At 41.2% G+C, this 18846-nt stretch overlaps 2 protein-coding genes across 2 annotated transcripts; one reads left to right on the top strand and one right to left on the bottom strand.

Annotated features, from left to right (window-relative positions):
- Window positions 1-1997: 1997 nt before the first annotated feature.
- LOC110957771 (NLR family CARD domain-containing protein 3-like) lies at window positions 1998-12766 on the bottom strand. The gene is made up of 8 exons (XM_051942364.1): window positions 12759-12766; window positions 7147-7219; window positions 6765-6984; window positions 4825-6610; window positions 4550-4723; window positions 3402-3575; window positions 3090-3136; window positions 1998-2969 (listed from the first exon to the last, which is right to left on the bottom strand). Exons 1-8 carry the CDS (start codon window positions 12764-12766, stop codon window positions 2374-2376), a joined length of 3078 nt encoding a protein of 1025 aa, XP_051798324.1. The 3' UTR covers window positions 1998-2373.
- A 1751-nt stretch (window positions 12767-14517) lies between these two features.
- On the top strand, window positions 14518-18845 carry LOC110957783 (dynein light chain Tctex-type 1-like). Its single transcript, XM_022203984.2, has 5 exons — window positions 14518-14694; window positions 15208-15249; window positions 16394-16517; window positions 16735-16812; window positions 18414-18845. The coding sequence occupies exons 1-5, from the start codon at window positions 14659-14661 to the stop codon at window positions 18485-18487; spliced, it is 354 nt and encodes a 117-aa protein (XP_022059676.1). The 5' UTR covers window positions 14518-14658; the 3' UTR covers window positions 18488-18845.
- Window position 18846: the final 1 nt, after the last annotated feature.

The raw sequence follows: 18846 nt of genomic DNA, 5'->3' as shown, positions 1-18846 counted from the left end.
TTTAGCCTAATAACAAACAGATCCTGAAAAAGTGCAGAGTTCTGGGTTGGTAAAACATCTAAAACAATTTCTTCTTCATTAGAACTTTGTTCTGGGCAAAACAAACCTTTACAGCTGTTTGGACAGAAAGTCATATTTTTGGGTGGACTAAACATTTAAAATGACAATTCAGTTGTTAGAAAATTGTTGTGAGTGGACTACACATTTAAAACTACAACTTGAATGATGAAAGTTTTTTTGAGTGGAATAAACCCTTCAAACTATATACATAGACAGAACGTAGTTTTTTGATGGAATAAAACGCCTGCAACTCTATACTTGGACAGGAACAAATAATTCTAGATGGAATAAACCTTTGAACAATACCAACTTGGACAGATGGTCGTATTTTTGCATCAAATAAACCTTTAAGACTATCTACATAGACAGGAAGTAGTATTTTTGGTGAACTAAACCTTTACAATTGGGCAGGAAGGACTATTTTTAGGTGGAATAAACCTTTCAAACACAAAGTACTTTTACAGAGTGTGTGTGTGTTTTTTGTTTTTTTTTAAAGTCAAATAAGCAGAGGCTCGTTTCCAGAACCACATTTCTAGGACCCTTGTTTGCCTTTTTTTCGGGCCAAATAACAGTTTGAGTTTTATCAATGGAGGAACTGAGAAAGTGTCAAGCCCTCATTCTCTACTATATAAAATAACAACCATAAATTATGAAACTATGAAATATATCTGAAAGTTGCTGTTACGATCCAACCTCTAGGGGTTGGCTGGATGCAACAAAATAACCAGATGGTGTTGGTTTAGGTTAAGGGATTTATTGCTTAGTAGCAAAAAGAACGAAAAAGTGACAATAAAACACAAGACTGGTGGGTGTTGCTAAAACAAAGAACGGAATAAAACATAACGAAGGCTAACAGAGTTTGTAACTAAGCTAACACAAAGAAAACAACTAAACTCCCTAGCCAAACCGAACTACAGAAGCAACACCCACCACCAGGAACAAAAACTAATACAAAAGGTGTGCAAAACAAACTAAACAAAACTGGTGCCTCTGAATAAGTGTACATACTGAGCACAGTTCACAAAAGCTCAAAATACGAAGTGGCTTCTACACACAGTTGGCAAACTACGAATTGGAGCCTCAGTCTCCACTGAGATGTAGGGCTCCACCCCAAAACTAAAGCCGCCAACAGAAGGTCAAAGTTGTCTGTAGCACCCACCACAAGTACTTCCAGACCGAAAGACCATACAGTGCAAAGAGGCACCAGAGTGGACTGGTCAAAGTACCACCCACCAAGACTAATGGCATGGTGGAAGCTTTATAGGTAGCAGGTGTGGTGCCTGGCTGCCTCTGATTGGTCCGAGGAGGAGGAGCTGGAGGGTGGCCCAATCCGGATGGTCGAAGGGCGGGGAGAACCAGACTGGAGTGCAGGTCGTCATCAGCTCTGTGTCATCAGCTGAAACGGCTGGCAGCTGGGCTTCCAAAGACTCTGCAAAAGCCACAGCTGAACCCACACACAAATTTCTCCCACACAAAGGCCCAATAAAACACCACCTCAAAACGAACGGCACACCAACACTGGTGGCCGTAACAGTTGCATAAAAAGTAGTAATAGTAAACAGTAAATTATGTAAGTAAAACAGAACAATGACACGATACAGACTTTAACCCTAAATGAAGCTTTTTTCATTCTGTTGTGTTTTCCACTACAAATAATGTGAAAATAGTTTCTGTACATGTGCTTTATTTAAGAGTTTTTGGGACGTTTTGCATTTTACAGATTGATAGTTTCAACAGTGTAGAAGCAGATAGGAGGGATGAGAAAGCAAAGTTCCTCCACGGTGCATTTACATGGTGTTTAATTTAAAATATAAGAAATATAAGAACCAAAGCTCTGAGAGCCTCTGAAGCATTTTCTGCTCAGAGGTTTTACTTCTTCATTCAGTTTTGGATCAACACAGTTTTAAATTAGTGAACTCTGATCTTCTCTGTTTCTGCCTCTGAAACTTGTATTTTCACCCAGACTCCTTTTAGCTGCAGTTCCACCCAAACATCAACCTCTGAACATTAATGTGGACTGCTGACGTCTAAATGTTGTTGTAAAGGATTATTTCATTCACATTTTGACATCACACACAGGTTACAGTCTCATTTGGTGATGATGTCACAAAGTGAAAAATAGAATCAGGATGAAGTCTGGATTGACACCAAACTCATGTTCACGGTTCATAAAGTCGTCTTTCCTTCTGTAGATCACTTTCTAACAGAAACTGATTTATTACGTGAATCTGAAAATGTGTTTTTAACCAACAGAGACTGAACTGTCTGTTCAGGGACAGTTTGTCTAACAGGAGGAGATTCTGTTTGTTAAACTCAACACAGAGAAACCCAGGAACCAAACAATGGTTTCTCAAAGTCATTGTTACTCCCAAACCTAAACCCAGGATACAGAGGTTCAGTGAATGTGGTGTTGAAGGTGTGGAGGTGGATCAGAGAGTCAGAGGAGACTCTGTAGAAGGACAGAGTTCCAGCAGGAACGTCCACATAGACAGCTACTCTGTCAGAGACTTCAGAAAGAAACACTTTCATTGCAATACGTAGACTGGAAAGCAAGGATGCAGAGGTGTGTGATATTCTTCTGTTGTTGTGCCAGACAGAGAAATCACCAAGATCAGTACAGTACAGACACCAGGACTGATCATTTCTTCCAAACCTACAGTATTCACCACCTCCTCTCCTTCTGATTCCTCTGTAACTCACAGCTACATCAATCTCTCCACTCCATTCGACCTCCCAGTAACAGCGACCAGTCAGACCAGTTGTACACAGCAGCTGACGCTGGACATCAAACCTGTCTGGATGATCAGGATACGACTGAACTTCTGCCACATATGTTGCCTTGTTCTTGTTCTTGGACAGTTTGAGGTTTGTGTTGACTGTGTTTGTGTCGACTGTCAGTTCACAGGAATCTGATGGAGAGAACAAACACAACAGCTGATTTTATTGATTTATTTATTGACGGATCATCTGATTATTACTGACACTTTGATGAGAAGACATTTTTAAGAACCACATGAAAACACACTTACACTTCCTCAGACCTGGTGTCATCCATCGGACTCCAGCAGGTTCCATCCTGAAGGAGGAGACAGTTTGAACTGATGAATAAACTTTCCTCATCATTGACTTTCCTCTTTTCATGGAGCTCAGCTAACAGTTGACTGTTGGTCCTGCAGATGTTCCACTAATATCTGCTGATTCTCTTCAGCCAGTGTGGATGTGATCAAAGCATAAAGGCTCCTACATGTAACATTGATATCCAGCATGAAGCACAAAGACACACTGATGGACAGAGGACATGTTGGCAGCTTGTTCCTCCTCTATCAGACGTCTGTCCATACCTGAGAGTCTCCAGTCTGCAGTGTGGATCCTCCAGAGCAGCAGACAGCATCTTCTTTCCTTTCTTTCCTGGATGGTTGTAGCGCAGGTCCAGCTCTCTCACAGTGGAGGATCTGGAGCTCAGAGTTGAGGCCAGAGAAGCACAGCCTTCCTCTGTGATCAGACAACCTGACAGCCTGCAGACACACAAAACAACACACATGACAGAAACTGTGACAGAACTACTCTGACATTAGTGGTGTTTACAGCCCAGTGCTAACATGATGACTGGACCAAACTATTTATCGTGTTTTCATTTGGAACAAGTCAGTAGTTTCAAGGAAAACTCCACAGGGCGTCTTAAATGATAACAGACCTTACATGTTCTCTCCTCTGTTGACTTCAGTGATTGATAGTCAGAGAATCTAATGCCAAAGATCAGCAACACAACCAGTCCATAAATATGACTCATAATATAAATATTACTGCCACCTAGTTGACATCAAATTCAAGCTGAATGCTCTGCAAGTGGTGGAACAACAGGGTAGAGACTGCATGTGACTTCTTGAGGACTCCTTCATTCAGTGTAAGAAGAAAAAATCCAGCCTGTTTCATCGGTGTGTAGAAATCTCTGACCTGGAATCAGTTGTCTTCAGAGACTCAACCATGAATGAGTTCAAACATCTCAAGCTAGTTGTAAAGAGATAGCTGAGCCGAGCAGAGGTCTGACAGTTTGACAGTAGATCTAAAGTCCTTGGACAGACACTTGTACAGATCATGGATAACACTGCAGTCTTGAGTATCCAATGACTTCAATTCCTCTGATTGTTATTTCATAGATTTATTCTCAGTCTTTTAGAAAAACAAAATCTGCTGGTTCAAAAATATACAGATAGAAATGCTAATATTTGGCTGAATGTCTTTTGGTCATTTTCACCTTAGTTAAACGTTTTGTAGTCATTCATAAGCTTCTGCTTCAGTTCAACTAAATGTGTTGGTTTTCTGTCACAGATTTGTTTTCATAGGTTGTTTATGTTGTTTCAGTCAGGACTTTGGGGAGACCAGTCTGAAACCTTCATTCTAGGCTGCAGTCACCTCAATGTTCCATCACTGAAGTACAGGAAAATGGATGGACGTCTCATTTAAATGGTTAAAAATGAATGATCCTGACCTGAGAGTTTCCAGTTGACACTGAGGACTCTTCAGTCCGACAGAAAGCAGCTTCACTCCTGAATCCTTCAGGTTGTTGTTGCTCAGATCCAGTTCTATCAGACTGGAGGACTCTGAGCTGAGAACTGAGGACAGAACTTCACAGCTTCTCTCTGAGAGGTTACAGCTGCTCAGTCTGAGGAGATAATAATAGGAAACAATCAAGTTAGACTTGAACTTTTCTGAAAGATTGCCGTGTATTCATCAATGACTATGTGGAACTCTCTCTGTACTTACAGAGCTTTCTTTGAAGCTTTGACCACTGGCAGCAGCTTCAGAAGAACCTCCTCTGAATCAGAGTATTTCTTCAGGTCAAACACGTCCAGATGTTCTTCTGATGACAGTAAGATGAAGACCAGAGCCGACCACTGAGCAGGAGACAGTTTATCTGTGGACAGACGTCCTGATCTCAGGGACTGTTGGATCTCCTCCACTAGAGAAACATCCTTGAGTTCATTCAGACAGTGGAACAGATTGATGCTTCTCTCTGCAGACACATTCCCACTGATCTTCTTCTTGATGTATTCCACTGTTTTCTGATTGGTCTGTGAGCTGCTTCTTGTCTGTGTCAGCAGGCCTTGTAGGAGATCCTGATTGGTTGGCAGTGACAGACCCAGGAGGAAGCGCAGGAACAAGTCCAGGTGTCCGTTTGGACTCCGTAAGGCCTCGTCCACAGCTCTCTGGTAGAAACGTGTTGGATCAGGTTTGTTGGAGGTCTTTTGTTGTTGTTCTTCCAGCAGGTTGATTCCAGAGTTGATGAAGGTCAGATGGACGTGAAGAGCAGCCAGAAACTCCTGAACACTCAGATGGACGAAGCAGAACACCTTGTCCTGGTACAGCCCTCTCTCCTCTTTAAAGATCTGTGTGAACACTCCTGAGTACACTGAGGCTGCTTCCACATCGATGCCACACTCTGTCAGGTCGGACTCATAGAAGATCAGGTTTCCTCTCTGCAGCTGATTAAAAGCCAGTTTTCCCAGAGACTCAATCATCCTCCTGCTGTCTGGACTCCAGTGTGGATCTGTCTCAGCTCCTCCATCATACTTGACCTTCTTGATTTTGGCCTGAACCACCAGGAAGTGGATGTACATCTCAGTCAGGGTTCTGGGCAGATCTCCTCCCTCTGTGGTTCTCAGCAGCTCTTGCAGAACTGTAGCAGTGATCCAGCAGAACACTGGGATGTGGCACATGATGTGGAGGCTTCGTGATGTCTTCACGTGGGAGATGATGCTGTTGGCCTGCTTCTTATCTCTGGATCTCTTCCTGAAGTACTCCTCCTTCTGTGGGTCGGTGAACCCTCTGACCTCCGTCATCATGTCCACATAGACAGCAGGGATCTGATTGGCTGCTGCAGGTCGTGTGGTTATCCAGAGGCGAGCAGAGGGAAGCAGCTTCCCCCTGATCAGGTTTGTCAGCAGCACATCCACTGAGGTGGACTCTCTAACATCAGTCAGGACCTGATTTTTCTTGAAGTCCAGAGGAAGGTGACACTCATCCAGACCATCAAAGATCAACACAACCTGGAAGTCTTCAAAGCTGCAGATTCCTGCTGCTTTGGTTTCACTGAAGAAGTGATGAACAAGTTCCACCAAGCTGAACTTTTTCTGTTTCAGCACATTCAGCTCTCTGAAAGTGAATGGAAACATGAAGTGGATGTCCTGGTTGGTTTTGTCTTCAGCCCAGTCCAGAGTCAACTTCTGAGTTAAGACTGTTTTCCCGATGCCAGCCACTCCCTTTGTCATCACTGTTCTGATTGGTCCATCTCTTCCAGGTGAGCCTCTAAAGATGTCTTCTGCTCTGATGCTTGTCTCTGCTCTGTCTGCTTTCCTGGATGCTGCTTCAATCTGTCTGACCTCATGTTCATCATTGACCTCTGCAGTCCCTCCCTCTGTGATGTACAGCTCTGTGTAGATCTCATTCAGAAGAGTCGACTTTCCTGCTTTAGCGATGCCCTCAAACACTCTCTGGAACTTGTTCTTCAGGTCACATTTGAGTTTACGTTGACAAACTGGAGCAAAAAGCTCTGAAAGAAAACACAATAAAGAAAATCATGAAGTGTTTTAACAAGTACACATGATCATTTCTCTTCCTAAAGAATGAATCTGTGAATATATTTGCAGACTTCAGTAAATATGTTGTTGATCCAAAAGGTTCAATCTTTACAGAAATCCTCTTACTGCTCTGCAGACGGTCAGCCAGCTTCTCCTGCTTCATCCTCCTCAGGAACAACACTGTGATGTGATGAAACATCTCTCTGCTCCTCGTCTGTTCTTCATCCTCCAACTCCTCCTCATCCTCTCTCTGACTCTCTGAGCATTCTGGGTAATCTGGACCCAGAACCTTCTGGATCTTCTTCAGCTCTTTCTTCACAAAAGTGCTGATGTTTTCCTCCAGCACCTGGAACAGAGAAATCAATGGATGAGTCCATCAGAGTCAAATCATGGAGCCAAACATCAGCTCCATGTTGGACACACTGACAGTCCTCTGATCTACAAAGTTCAGCATGGAGACGTCTGTGAACACAACAGATGGAGGAGTAGTTGCTGTACATGTACACACCATGAATATGGAGTCCAGGTCATGCTGCTGTTCAGACTGAATCCTGGGAATCTCTGAGCTCTCCTCATCTAATCTGTGGACATATAAGCAACAGTTAACTCAAAGTCAGAGTTTAACCTGAAGTTTCCTCATGAACAACACATCCTGCTTCGTAGTCCAGTCCTCTGAGCTGGATATGTGTTGGTTTTAGAGTCATAGTTACTTATATAATGAAATAACTGGTGTCTTGCAAAGAGAAATATCAGAAGAGTTCGTCTTTTAGAGGTATTTGAATCATTCTTCAAGTTGTTGAATTACTGGAGTTCACTTCATTAGAATTCTTTGTAGATAAACTCTTGTTTCTGAGATTCTTACAGACTGACCTTTGTCTTTGTTTAAAATTAAAAACAAAATCCTTTGATTCATTGCTCTTTAGGGACACACAGCTGGATCCAGTTTTAAGAGGATCTGATCTCTGATGGGTCCTGAAAGACAAACAGCTCTGGTAAAATTATAAAGTTCATTCTTCTGTCAAGTTTTCTTTAGATAAAATTCTGAGTTGTTAAAAGGAGAATATTGACTATGACTGACCCACCTTTGTTTAAAACCAACAAGGAAACGCTTTGAGTCATTGCTCTTTAGGGACACACAGCTGGATCCAGTTTCAGTTTCACCAGATGCTGGTTTCTCATTGATTCTGTTAGGCAGAGAAGAAAAGTCGCTTTTAAATTAGACAGTGATGGAGAAACTCAGATTTATTTTATTATCCTAGAGTTGAACTGGTTTGCAGGATTTGAAACAGCAGAGAAAAATTCCACATTTCAAAAAAGTTGAGTCCCCTTGAAAAAGAGAGAGACTAGTGATTGAGGCCACCAAGACACCTATGACTCCTCTGAAAGAGATACAAGCTTCAGCTGCTGAGATGGAAGAGGCTGTTCATTCAACTGTCATCTGTTCTTCACCATTCAGCGATTTATTGGGGAGTTTCTAAAAGAAAGGCACTGCTGATAAAAGGTCGTATTAAATCTGAACTAGAATTCACCAGAAGGTATGTGGGAGACTAAAAACCTGTAAGAATGTTCTTTGGTATGATCAGACCAGCATTGAGGTTTTTGGCCATGAGACTAAACACTGTTTTGATACCAAACCCTGAGCAATATCACAAACGCGCCATCCAAACTATGAGGCACAGTGGTAGCAGCATCATGATGTCAGGCATGGTGGAGGCAGCATCATGATGTGAGGCATGGTGGTGGTATCATGATGTGAGGCTTGGTGGAAGCCACATCATGATGTGAGGCACAGTGGTAGCAGCATCATGATGTGAAGTATGGTGGTGGTATCATCATGATGTGAGGCACGGTGGAGGCAGCATCATGATGTGAAACATGGTGGAGGCAGCATCATGATGTGAAGCATGGTGGAGGCAGCATCATGATGTGAAGCATGGTGGAGGCAGCATCATGATGTGAGGCATGGTGGTGGTATCATCATGATGTGAGGCATGGTGGTGGTATCATCATGATGTGAAGCATGGTGGAGGCAACATCATGATGTGAAGCATGGTGGAGGCAGCATCATGATGTGAAGCATGGTGGAGGCAGCATCATGATGTAAAGCATGGTGGAAGCAGCACCATGATGTGAAGCATGGTGGTAGTATCATCATGATGTGAGGCATGGTGGTAGTATCATCATGATGTGAAGCACTGTGGTGGTATCATCATGGTGTGAAACACTGTGGTGGTATCATCATGGTGTGAGGCATGGTGGTAGTATCATCATGATGTGAAGCACTGTGGTGGTATCATCATGGTGTGAAACACTGTGGTGGTATCATCATGGTGTGAAGCACGGTGGAGGCAGCATCATGATGTTTCTTGGAAGCAGCCCTGAAGGCTTGTAAAGGTTGAGGCTAACATGAATTCATCAAAGAAATCCTGGAGGACAACCTAATGCAGTCTGTCAGAGAACTGAGAATGAAGGGAAAGTTTGTTTTCCAGAAAGACAATGAGCCAAAACAAACAGCCAAAGCTTCACAGAAATGGTTTAAAGACAACAAGGTGAATGTTGTGGAGGCCGAGTCCAGACCTCAATCCAACTGAGGATTAGTGTCTGGACCTCAGAAGGGCGATTCACTCATGACTTGACCTGAATTCAATGTTGAAAAGCAATAAAAGGTGAAAACTTCCAAGTGGGGTGGATACAATTTAAAGTCCCTGAATGTGAATGTGTGCCTCTGAACCAAACGTCTGTATAATCAGTGTAAAGCTGGAATCCGTCACGTTATAATGCTGCTAACAGCTTACCTCTCTGCAGTGGAGGGTTGTTGTCTTTTAAAGCAGCCAGACTGGTCTCTGTCCTCACACTGATCCATGTTTCTGAATTCACATCAGCTCATCAACACTTTCTACCTGCAGAGGAAACACATCATTCAGTGGTGCATCCACTGAATCCTCCTGTTCATCATGTGTGCTGTAAAAAGATCAGCTGGCCCTGAACTGACTGTCTCTTATGTTGTATTTCTATCAGGTGGATGCATTCAGTCAACATTCTGAGGCTGAGGAAGCTGCACTGTTCTTCTACTATCAGTCCACCAGATGGAGTTGTGGAGCTGCAGTGAGGTAAAGAGCAGCTCAGCGTCACATGATGAACAAACATTTCATCCACTGACTCAGTTTGACCGCCTCTAGGAGTTTAACATCGAATATTTAACTGGTCCAAAGATTCACTGATGCATAAATAGTCGTTAATTAGCTGCACTACAGTGAAATAAGAACAAATTAGACTCTCAAAGTAAACTGTTGTGCAGTTTTCCATCAGTGTACCTTGAAGCAGTTTCTGATTCCTCAGTCAGTTTGGTTTTTGTAGTTTTGACCAGCTAGTCGCCTCCAGCTGCCTGCTAAATGCTTCAGGACTCAGAGATGAGCGCCTGTAACAGATAATGTTGTTCTGTTTGGTTCAGGGAAAGAAGAGACAGGAGATGTTTGGACATTCTGTATTCTGTTGGTATTTACTACAGAGAATATTCAATCAATAACAATAAGTTCACTTTAAATCGGGCAAAGATGACATTTAGATCCTGAACTTTGGGACAGTGCCAGACCTAAATGCACTTTGATGCAATACCATATTTAAATATATGTAGTTTAAAGTTTATCAACCTTTAAGTGTACAGTTGTCAGTTATCGATAATCAGCTGCATTGATCAGTAAAATAAGTATTTAGCATGATTAATAGTTGTCTGCCAGCATTCCTGTCCTGCATACTTTCCAGTCGCGACACTTTGTACGTCATGTTTTTATCTTCCTTGTTCTCCATAAAACAACCTGTTGACTGAAGCAGGCGGGACGTGATTGGTTCATTTGAGCAGCTGCAGTCACATGACGTGTTAATTACGTGACTTTGATCTGAGCTTGAAACCAAAATCAGATTAACAGAGAAAGTTATGATGTTCCTCAATTTAATGATTTTTTTATTTGTCATGTTTCTTTGAGTGTTTTGAAAAGCACGATACAAATAAAATGCATTATTATTATTATTATTATTATTATTTACAAAGTTAATAACCATCTTCTGTTTTCTCTACTTGGGGTTTTAGTTTCTTTCAAGCAGACTCACACAAAGAAAGTCTAAATGTGTCAAACTGTCCTGATCACGTCATTCCTCATCTGTTCTCACATCTGTTGCTTTCAGCCGTGTCGGTTCATTCATTAGTTCACCCATGTACAAATTTATAATAAAACAATCACTTTTCAGTCAAACACAGTCAACTTCAAGCTGCTGATATCACAACATTAACACGTAGAACCTTTCTCTAGGATTTATTCCAGTATTTGTTCTCTTAAACTGTGTTCAGAGATTTAAATCTGTGGAGTCACATCTCTGTTGAAACTGAACTACCAGCAGTTAGAAAAGAGTTTAAAGTGTTGTTTACTGACCTTCAGACGGAGAAAAGACGCTGCGACACGACGACTCGCAAAGAGACAACCTGGAAAACAGGTAAGGTCGTGATGTCACTGTTGTCAAGGCAACAGATAGCCGGATGAGCTCTCTGTCTGTCAGAAATATTCTGATACTTCATCAAAAACACTTTTTTTTCTGTGTCTCATTGTAAACATAAAATCACAATAAATCAAAACCTAGACAGTTCTGTACTTCTTGGTGAAGCCATTAGTGAGCTTTTCTGATTAATCAGGGACTCCTCTGGCTGAACTGCAGGCAGAGAGGCGACAAGTCTGAACAGTAGTAGTTAGTTAAATATACACCGTGATAGAGCCATTTTTTCCTCCAGTGTTGGTAACACTTGTGAACACTCACATAAATATTATAAATGCTAATTGCATTTTCCCCCCAGTTTTTGTAAAATAGACATTCAAAGAAACATAATTATTGTTTTAATTTTTTATGATTTGTGGTGTTATCAGACATTTCTGAGTCCTCTCTCCTTCTTCATGTTGTTCTATTTCCACAGAGTAACAGGACTTTAGATAGTGGTGAAAAGTGAACCCACAGGGAGGGAAAATGTTAGCCTCGCCGCGCTAGACAACCCACGGCGCTCTAGGAGCCTATTTGTTGCGCTGATTGGTTGTATACCTACCCAACTGCTGCAGAGTGATTTGAAAGACAACCTTTTAGCCCGCCTCCCTCCCTGTTGAGAGTTCCTAGACCCTTGCGTTGTAAGAGCTGGGTCTAGTGCAGCTAGGCTACCAAAACCCAGCACTGATTTAGCACTGACAAAGTTGAAGGAAATAAAGGGGGGGGGGGCAATTTTTCTTCTGCAAATTGATGGCAACACCTTTGACCAATCACACTTGAAGCACTTTTTGCACTTACTACAGGTTTTTCCTTCTGTCTGAATTCTTGCTTGTGTCGTACGTCGCTTTGGACAAACGCGTCTGCTAAATGAAATGGTAGAATTGTAGCCACAGTGGACATATAGCAGTGATGATTAATCATTCTGACAGCTGCAGAATGTTTTCGTGTTCAGAATGTGAACTTTACTCAGAACCAGTTCCACCAGTCAGAAGGCATGTTCTGGAGAGATGGAGGTGTGGCCTGTTCACAAACATCCATTTCTACACAGCAGAGAGCTGCAGAGGTGAAGTGAAGGACACATGGTTGTCTCTTCTGTCTGGGGATCATTTCCACGTGTTTGAGCTGGTGAAGCTTCTATCATCAGCGTTTTATGGTTTGATGCAGCAGCTGATGTTTTCTGACGATCAGAGGTGGTTTACACTGAAATATCAGCTTGTAAACAAACAATCCTTGTTCACTGCATTCATAGTTCAGATGCTCCTGTGCTGTGACAACAACAGAGACAAATAATACTGTGGAGAAGTGTAGCTTCCAAGTGCTGTAGAAATGATTTAAAAAAGATAAAAATAGGAGCAAATATCTGTAAAAAAAAATCTGATTTTATCTCTAAACTCCACCCTCACGCACTGTAAAGAAATGTAATGTTTTCTTATTATTTGACAAGTCTGACAGTTTTGTTGTGCATGGAAATAAGAGATAATGATGTTCTCAAGAAGGTGAAGTTTCACTAAATCTGAACATTTGTGTCACTGACTGTTTTACTTTCTCTTTTGTCTTTGTGCTGCCGAGTGTTTCTTAAACTCTTCATGCTCACACCGGATCATCTTCACTCATCAGATTTTTAAACACTCAACTTTGAACGTTTCTTGACCAGTTTTAAATGTAATTTCTGAAACACTTCACTGTTATTTCACAGCTTCTCTCTGTTTGTTCAATTACACATCATATCAAATGAGATTTTCATTTTGACTGTAAAAAAACAGGCCAAAACAGTTAGTAACATTCACATCAAAAGTCATTTTATGAATAATTTGTTCTTTTAGTGTAGCTCTTGACCATAAAATTCGACTTTTTCTATGATAGTTAAATCAGGAATGGTGTCATTATGGGGCGATGAGAATCACTGCGTGAGGTAGGTAACGTTAGCCGACAACTTGTTAAATATATTTTTTGATTTTGATTTGACTCGAACTGTAACTCCTCGGTAGTTATTCGCCCGCAGCAGGGATAAAGCATCTTCAGTTAATGCTAAGTTAGCTAACGTTATTCACAACGCCTCTCACCCCCTCCACCAGAGCAGCTCCTTCAGTAGCAGACTGACTAACTAACTAACTACTGCTGCCACCATCAAGGAGGGAGCACTACCACAGGTCATTCATACCTGCTGCTGTCAGACTGTTAAACAGCAGCAGCTCAAGGTCTTTTAATGTGTATATATCACCTGTAAATAATACTGGAAATTTTCAGATTTTTGTTGATTTGTGTGAACTCTGCGTGTCCCACTTTTCCCCTAATTTGGGTTTCTTTTCCTCTTTACTCTTCTAAGCATAACTCTAAGCATATATATCTATATATATATATATATATATATATATATATATATATATATGTGTGTGTGTGTGTGTGTACATATTTTTCTTCTTTATTATCCTTGTATCAGGACAAACCATATTAATTTGCTGTACAAGCTTCGGGGGAATTTCCAGTGAGTTTCATCATCATGAAACATAATGTTGGTTATGGTCTGCTGGTTCTGCTCAGGACCTCTGCATCAATGATGATTTTGAGTAAGCTTGTGTTAGTTGACAGATGCAGCCTATGGATGGTGCAGTGGTTCTCAAATGGTCTATCTTCAGGAAGAAAAACATTTTCCCTATCATCAAGTCGTGAGCCAAATGTTTAAACCATTCAAGCTTATTTCACAGAAAAATAGCACAGACTTGTCTTGTTAATCGGTTTGTCTTTGACTAAAAGAATCTTGTTTTGTCACCAGAAAAATGGCTTCAGCTAAAGCATCTGGTTTTGTTGCCAGAAAAAAAAAGTAAAATTTCTGTATTTTTCACCAGAAACATTCCTGTTTGCATTTATCAGTAATGGTTGAGAAGTCGAGAGTAAAGTGCACAAGTAGGCCAAATGCATTACCGCAGTACATTTCAGAGGGTTAATCAACGATCTAGACAACAACATAGTCTGATATTATTGAATGGTTTAAAGAACTATTTAGGTTTTTTATGTGAATAAGTGCTGAATATGTTTTATTTCTCGCACACTTTGCGCACTCTCATGAATGCTTTGTGCCCCAGGTGTGCCCCAGTACAGTATTAGGTCTGGTGACGCCCCTGTGGCCGCCTAATATATAAACACATTCAGCCTCCTGTACGGGAGAGAAACTGGTTATAAGGACAGTTTGGACCTTCACTTCACAGTAGAACAGGTGCACCAACACTAACTGGAAACTACATTTTACGACTGACAATCAGGTGAGTTCTCCTCTCGGTTCTGTGTCGCTTTTCACACCCCAGACCAGCAGGGGTCACCGGCCGCTTCCATCCCTCCGTCTCCGGGTTAGCGTCGTTCTCTCCGGCAGTTGTTGACTGTGTTGACAGCTGGCAGGAACTCCCGACCGGCTCCTGTTTTTCTCTGCGAGAAAACAGTATTTTTTCCTCATTTCCCCCTATTGTAAACAAGGACATTGGACGGCTTGAAGCTTCGACACATGCCCGGGATGGAGGATTTTCATAACGGCAGCGAGGTTCGTTCCTGAATCCACTTTCTTGGTTCCTAACGGTCGATGCTAGCGAGCTGAGAAAGCTAACAGCTAGCTAGCTAAACCAACTAGCCGCTCCCATCATTAGCTGTGATGTCTGATGCTAACTCTGCTGCATTCGGGGTAAAATCACGACATCATTTCTTTTCTTACGTCCAGGATTATCTTATGTTGTTCCTGGCAGTTAATAAGATGTTAAAAGTGGCATTTCAATACTCATTTTTACTTAAATCTTTAATATTACACGGGATTGTTGACTGTCGTACTAAATAAAATTGATAACGTAATTATTTTTGCACGTTTATAGTGTTTATGTATGATGTCAAGAATTCACTAATATTTTTAGCATTCAACAATTTTGAAAGTGATGTTGAAGTGCACATATTATCTTAATCTCAAATTTGGTGTGATTTCGATATTTTTGGTTGTGTTTTTATAGAAATGTGTCTTTATTTGACCGTTTTCAGTGTTAATCTGAATTTACTCACTTTTTTTCAGGGCTCATTCAACTCAGATGAAGCTGATAGCGTTGTTAAAGAGGTAATATTAACACTTTAATTATATTTCCTACATATTTATTCCTTTTAATTAAGTCACTTAAAGATTCTTCTTGTCGCGGGGTGATATAGCTTAAAGATTATCGTGATAAAAATGTTTAGTTTCAGTTAATATAGGCAGTTATTGATCATGTTTTAGCAACTGCTTTTTTAGAATAACAGTCAGGAGAACTAAGTCAATTCTGAATTCAACCACAACATAATTTTCCTGTGCTCCGTTTCAATAACATGTTTACACACATTTTGCCACTGAAGTAGAAAGAGAAGCCAATTCTATATTTGTGTAAAATTATGGACTGCTGATATTAAGCGTAAACCTTGTTTTCCACTATGTTGTTAAGGCGCAGAAGATTTAAAACCCAGTGGACCTTCAGTGTTTAGTCGGTAAATTTATTAGTTATTGGCTGTAAACAGAATATTTTTGGGTTATCGACAAAGCGAGACGTTTGAGGACGTCATCCCGGGTTAGTTTAGTTTACACCATTTTTTGATGTTTTTTTTTTTTACAACACGCAACAAATCAATTCATCAAGAACAGATTAATCACCTGGGATTTGCTTATTTGTAGACATAAAAGTTGAATAACTGAATTAAACCACAGAAAAATAACAAAAGTAAAGATGTGTTGAAAAATATTTAATATGCAGTTTGTCGTAACTGTGCTGTTTGCTGCAGGATGCATAATTTGACTGTCTAGAAGAAGGAAAAACTTGCATTGTGTGCACATTATTAGGCCGTCACTGCTTTTATATTCATGGCCCATTATGCAGCGATGCATAATGGGCCGTTTTACATTTTACTCATCTTTGAGATCCTAAAATTATAAGTCCAGACCAAAACATGAACAGATGATGTTTTTTTTATTTGTATATTTTTACTTTTGGGAAAATAATGTGTTCTTTTGCTGAATACCGGGTAGTTTATTTGAGAAAAATCAGTCCTTAAACATTTAAATTCGTAGAGAAAGGCTCCTACTGAAGCGCCACTGTGTCTGCTGTGCTCAGGTTTTCTCAGCGATGTAATGCAGGACAGTGTTTGTTCTTTCTTTAGTCCCCCCTGGTCAAACAGCACCCAGTGACTTCCTCATGACTCTCAGCACTGATGCTGTCTGTGTGTGTTTGCCTCAGTGCATCGAGAACGTGGTCGCCGGTGACGACTACAGCCAGAGTCAGGTGAACAAATGGACGGCCAGCATCGTGGAGCGCTGCCTCACACAGCTGGTCAAAATGGGGAAACCCTACAAGTACATCGGTACGTTCCCCTCTCTGGTGTTCTGTGTGGATTTTACTGTGAAAATCACCTGATCAATAAAGAGGAATGACATTTTCAAACTAGCAAAGCATGAAAGCCACGATGTGCAGCTTTAGTCTTAGTCTTTGTTCAGGAAAAAGAATAAACAGAGGCTTTACATTGACTAAGAGGAGTTGAACATAAAGATGACAAACTCACAGAGCTTCTGTGTGAACAGTGACGTGTGCTGTGATGCAGAAAACAGGAGCCGGCCTCCACACAGCGAACTCCTGCTACTGGGACACGGCCATGGATGGTAAGGAAGCAAATTTAAACAATTCAGCCTCGTTCACAATCAATCATTTAATTGTTGAAGCAAATGGAATACAGTGGATGTTTCTCTGCATGTGGATGAAGCTGTTTTCTTCCTCTGACACTGGAAATGTGCTACAGAGTCTGCTCAGTGATCTTTAGAAATTTAAAATGAACCAAGCGCTTTCTGGGCGATTATTTATCCTCTGATATTTTTATTCCTGTGGGCTCATTTATGACTGTAAATTGAAGTCCTGCATCTCTATGGAAACTAGGGATGTGCGCGACTAGTCGTTTAATCGTTTAACCGCCTACTCATTTATTAAACGTTTAGTATTTTACTAATCGGTTCAACACTAGTGCCTGACGGCTGCCGTTACGCACAGACGCAGCGGCACTTTCTGTCTCAGTGGACGACTGAACATCTTCATCAGAGGGTGAATATTCCTCTTCAGAATATGAGTAAGCCATTACTTGACAAAGTACTTTGTCAGCGTTGACCAGACCTCTCGGTGAGTTTTCTCACTCTAAAATGTGCCGTCTTGCGCTCTGATACGCTCCGACGGCGAGTCTCGTCTCCTCGGTTTTCAAACTCTAAACTCCAAAACTTTGAATTAAAACACGCCCACAACTGATGCTCAGATTGAAGTTCCAGATGTCCGCCATCTCCTGGTGTACAGTACATGAGGCACACGAGGCAGTATATTTGAAGCTATGGCTTGTTATGTTCAGCAATGTTGCTTGTCACAATATTGCGACTTTGGCGCTTAAAGGGTTAAATTGTAAGTTTTCCGAACCTACTAGTCGCCAATAAAATTAGCGACTAGTCGGTTCGGAAATTATTCGAAATTCCCATCCTTAATGGAAACAACACAAGCATGAAGAAGCACAGAGAACTCAGAAATGTGTTTTGTGCAGTTTGACACACTTGGAATGAAACAGAATGAAGTCATTGTGAGAAAATATCACGGTTTTAACACTTGGGTTTGGGAAATGTGGCCAATGGAAGTCCATGTCACACGTTGTGGAACGCTGAAAATCCGACTAACTTCTGTTGTCAGTTTCTGGCTCTTACGTGTTGTAATTTGAGATGTCTTTATCTGTCTGGAATGCCAACAAGTTCTCCAAATATAGCAAAGAAAAATATTTAATCTCAGGAAACATGGTAGTCTTGCAGATTGTGAGTCAATGAGAAACAGTGAAAATCTCAGGTTTGTTTCTTTCATAGTTCCTGACGTTCAAACAGCCTCTAATTTATTTTACTGAGCGAAAAATCTGCTGAAAGTGAGTCGACGGTCTGTAGAAGTATTTGATACATCAGTGTGAAATTTCACAGATGCCTTTATCCATATTTTATGTTGTAAAAAATGAGGTAAATCAGAGATGGTAAAACAGAAATAAACATGAAAAGATTAGCCATGATTCAGGGACCTCCTCCTCTAGCTGATGTTTCTTATGATGAAATCAGATAAAACTTTATTGATCACTCAGCAGCCAGAAATCAGCGAGCTATAATAGAAACCAGCCAATAAATCTAAAATAAAGCTAAAATAAATCCAGCTTCCTCAGGTGATGTGTGTTTTGTTTTTGTTTTTTTGTCTGCAGGAAGCTGCACGGTGAGATGGGAAAACCGCACCATGTACTGCGTGGTCAGTGTGTTTGCTGTGGCCATCGCATAGAAACACTCATGAACCGCCGAGCCAGGACTGCAGTTCAGTCCGGCGGTCAGCAGGGGGCCTCCAAGGGCCACACAGTCCTCATCCGTACAGCTGTGTTCACCTGACGGCTCCAACAGCTGCATCGTTTCCAGCCTTCAGACGCATGTGTCAGCCTCATGTGTGTATTTATGTTGTGTTGCCACTGCAGTGCTTTAATAACGTCACATTTACGCCCAGCAGCATGCCGGCAGCTGTAAACAACACATTCTGTCCCTCTTCCTCAGTGCTTCATCTGTTATTTCAGTCATGTCTGTGAGAGAACAGAGACTTTTTGTACCCGGAGCTGCAGGATAATAAACATGAACAGATTTATGAACAAG

The sequence above is a fragment of the Acanthochromis polyacanthus genome, chromosome 22, assembly GCF_021347895.1.
Source record: "Acanthochromis polyacanthus isolate Apoly-LR-REF ecotype Palm Island chromosome 22, KAUST_Apoly_ChrSc, whole genome shotgun sequence".
Taxonomy (NCBI): domain Eukaryota; kingdom Metazoa; phylum Chordata; class Actinopteri; family Pomacentridae; genus Acanthochromis; species Acanthochromis polyacanthus.
Note: the sequence above shows the minus strand (reverse complement) of the source record. Positions and strands in the feature narration are given on the sequence as shown.

What these genes read in the sequence shown, in the direction of transcription:
- LOC110957771 (XM_051942364.1), bottom strand. An exon ending in TGTCAACTGGAAACTCTCAG is followed by an intron (nt 3,576 to 4,549) that starts GTCAGGATCATT and finishes GTGTGTCTGCAG; the next exon opens with GCTGTCAGGTTGTCTGATCA. An exon ending in TGCAGACTGGAGACTCTCAG is followed by an intron (nt 3,137 to 3,401) that starts GTATGGACAGAC and finishes CTCCTCCTTCAG; the next exon opens with GATGGAACCTGCTGGAGTCC.
- LOC110957783 (XM_022203984.2), top strand. Translation starts at nt 14,659, where the DNA reads ATGCCCGGGATGGAGGATTTTCATAACGGCAGCGAG. An exon ending in CTGATAGCGTTGTTAAAGAG is followed by an intron (nt 15,250 to 16,393) that starts GTAATATTAACA and finishes TGTTTGCCTCAG; the next exon opens with TGCATCGAGAACGTGGTCGC. An exon ending in CTGGGACACGGCCATGGATG is followed by an intron (nt 16,813 to 18,413) that starts GTAAGGAAGCAA and finishes TTTTGTCTGCAG; the next exon opens with GAAGCTGCACGGTGAGATGG.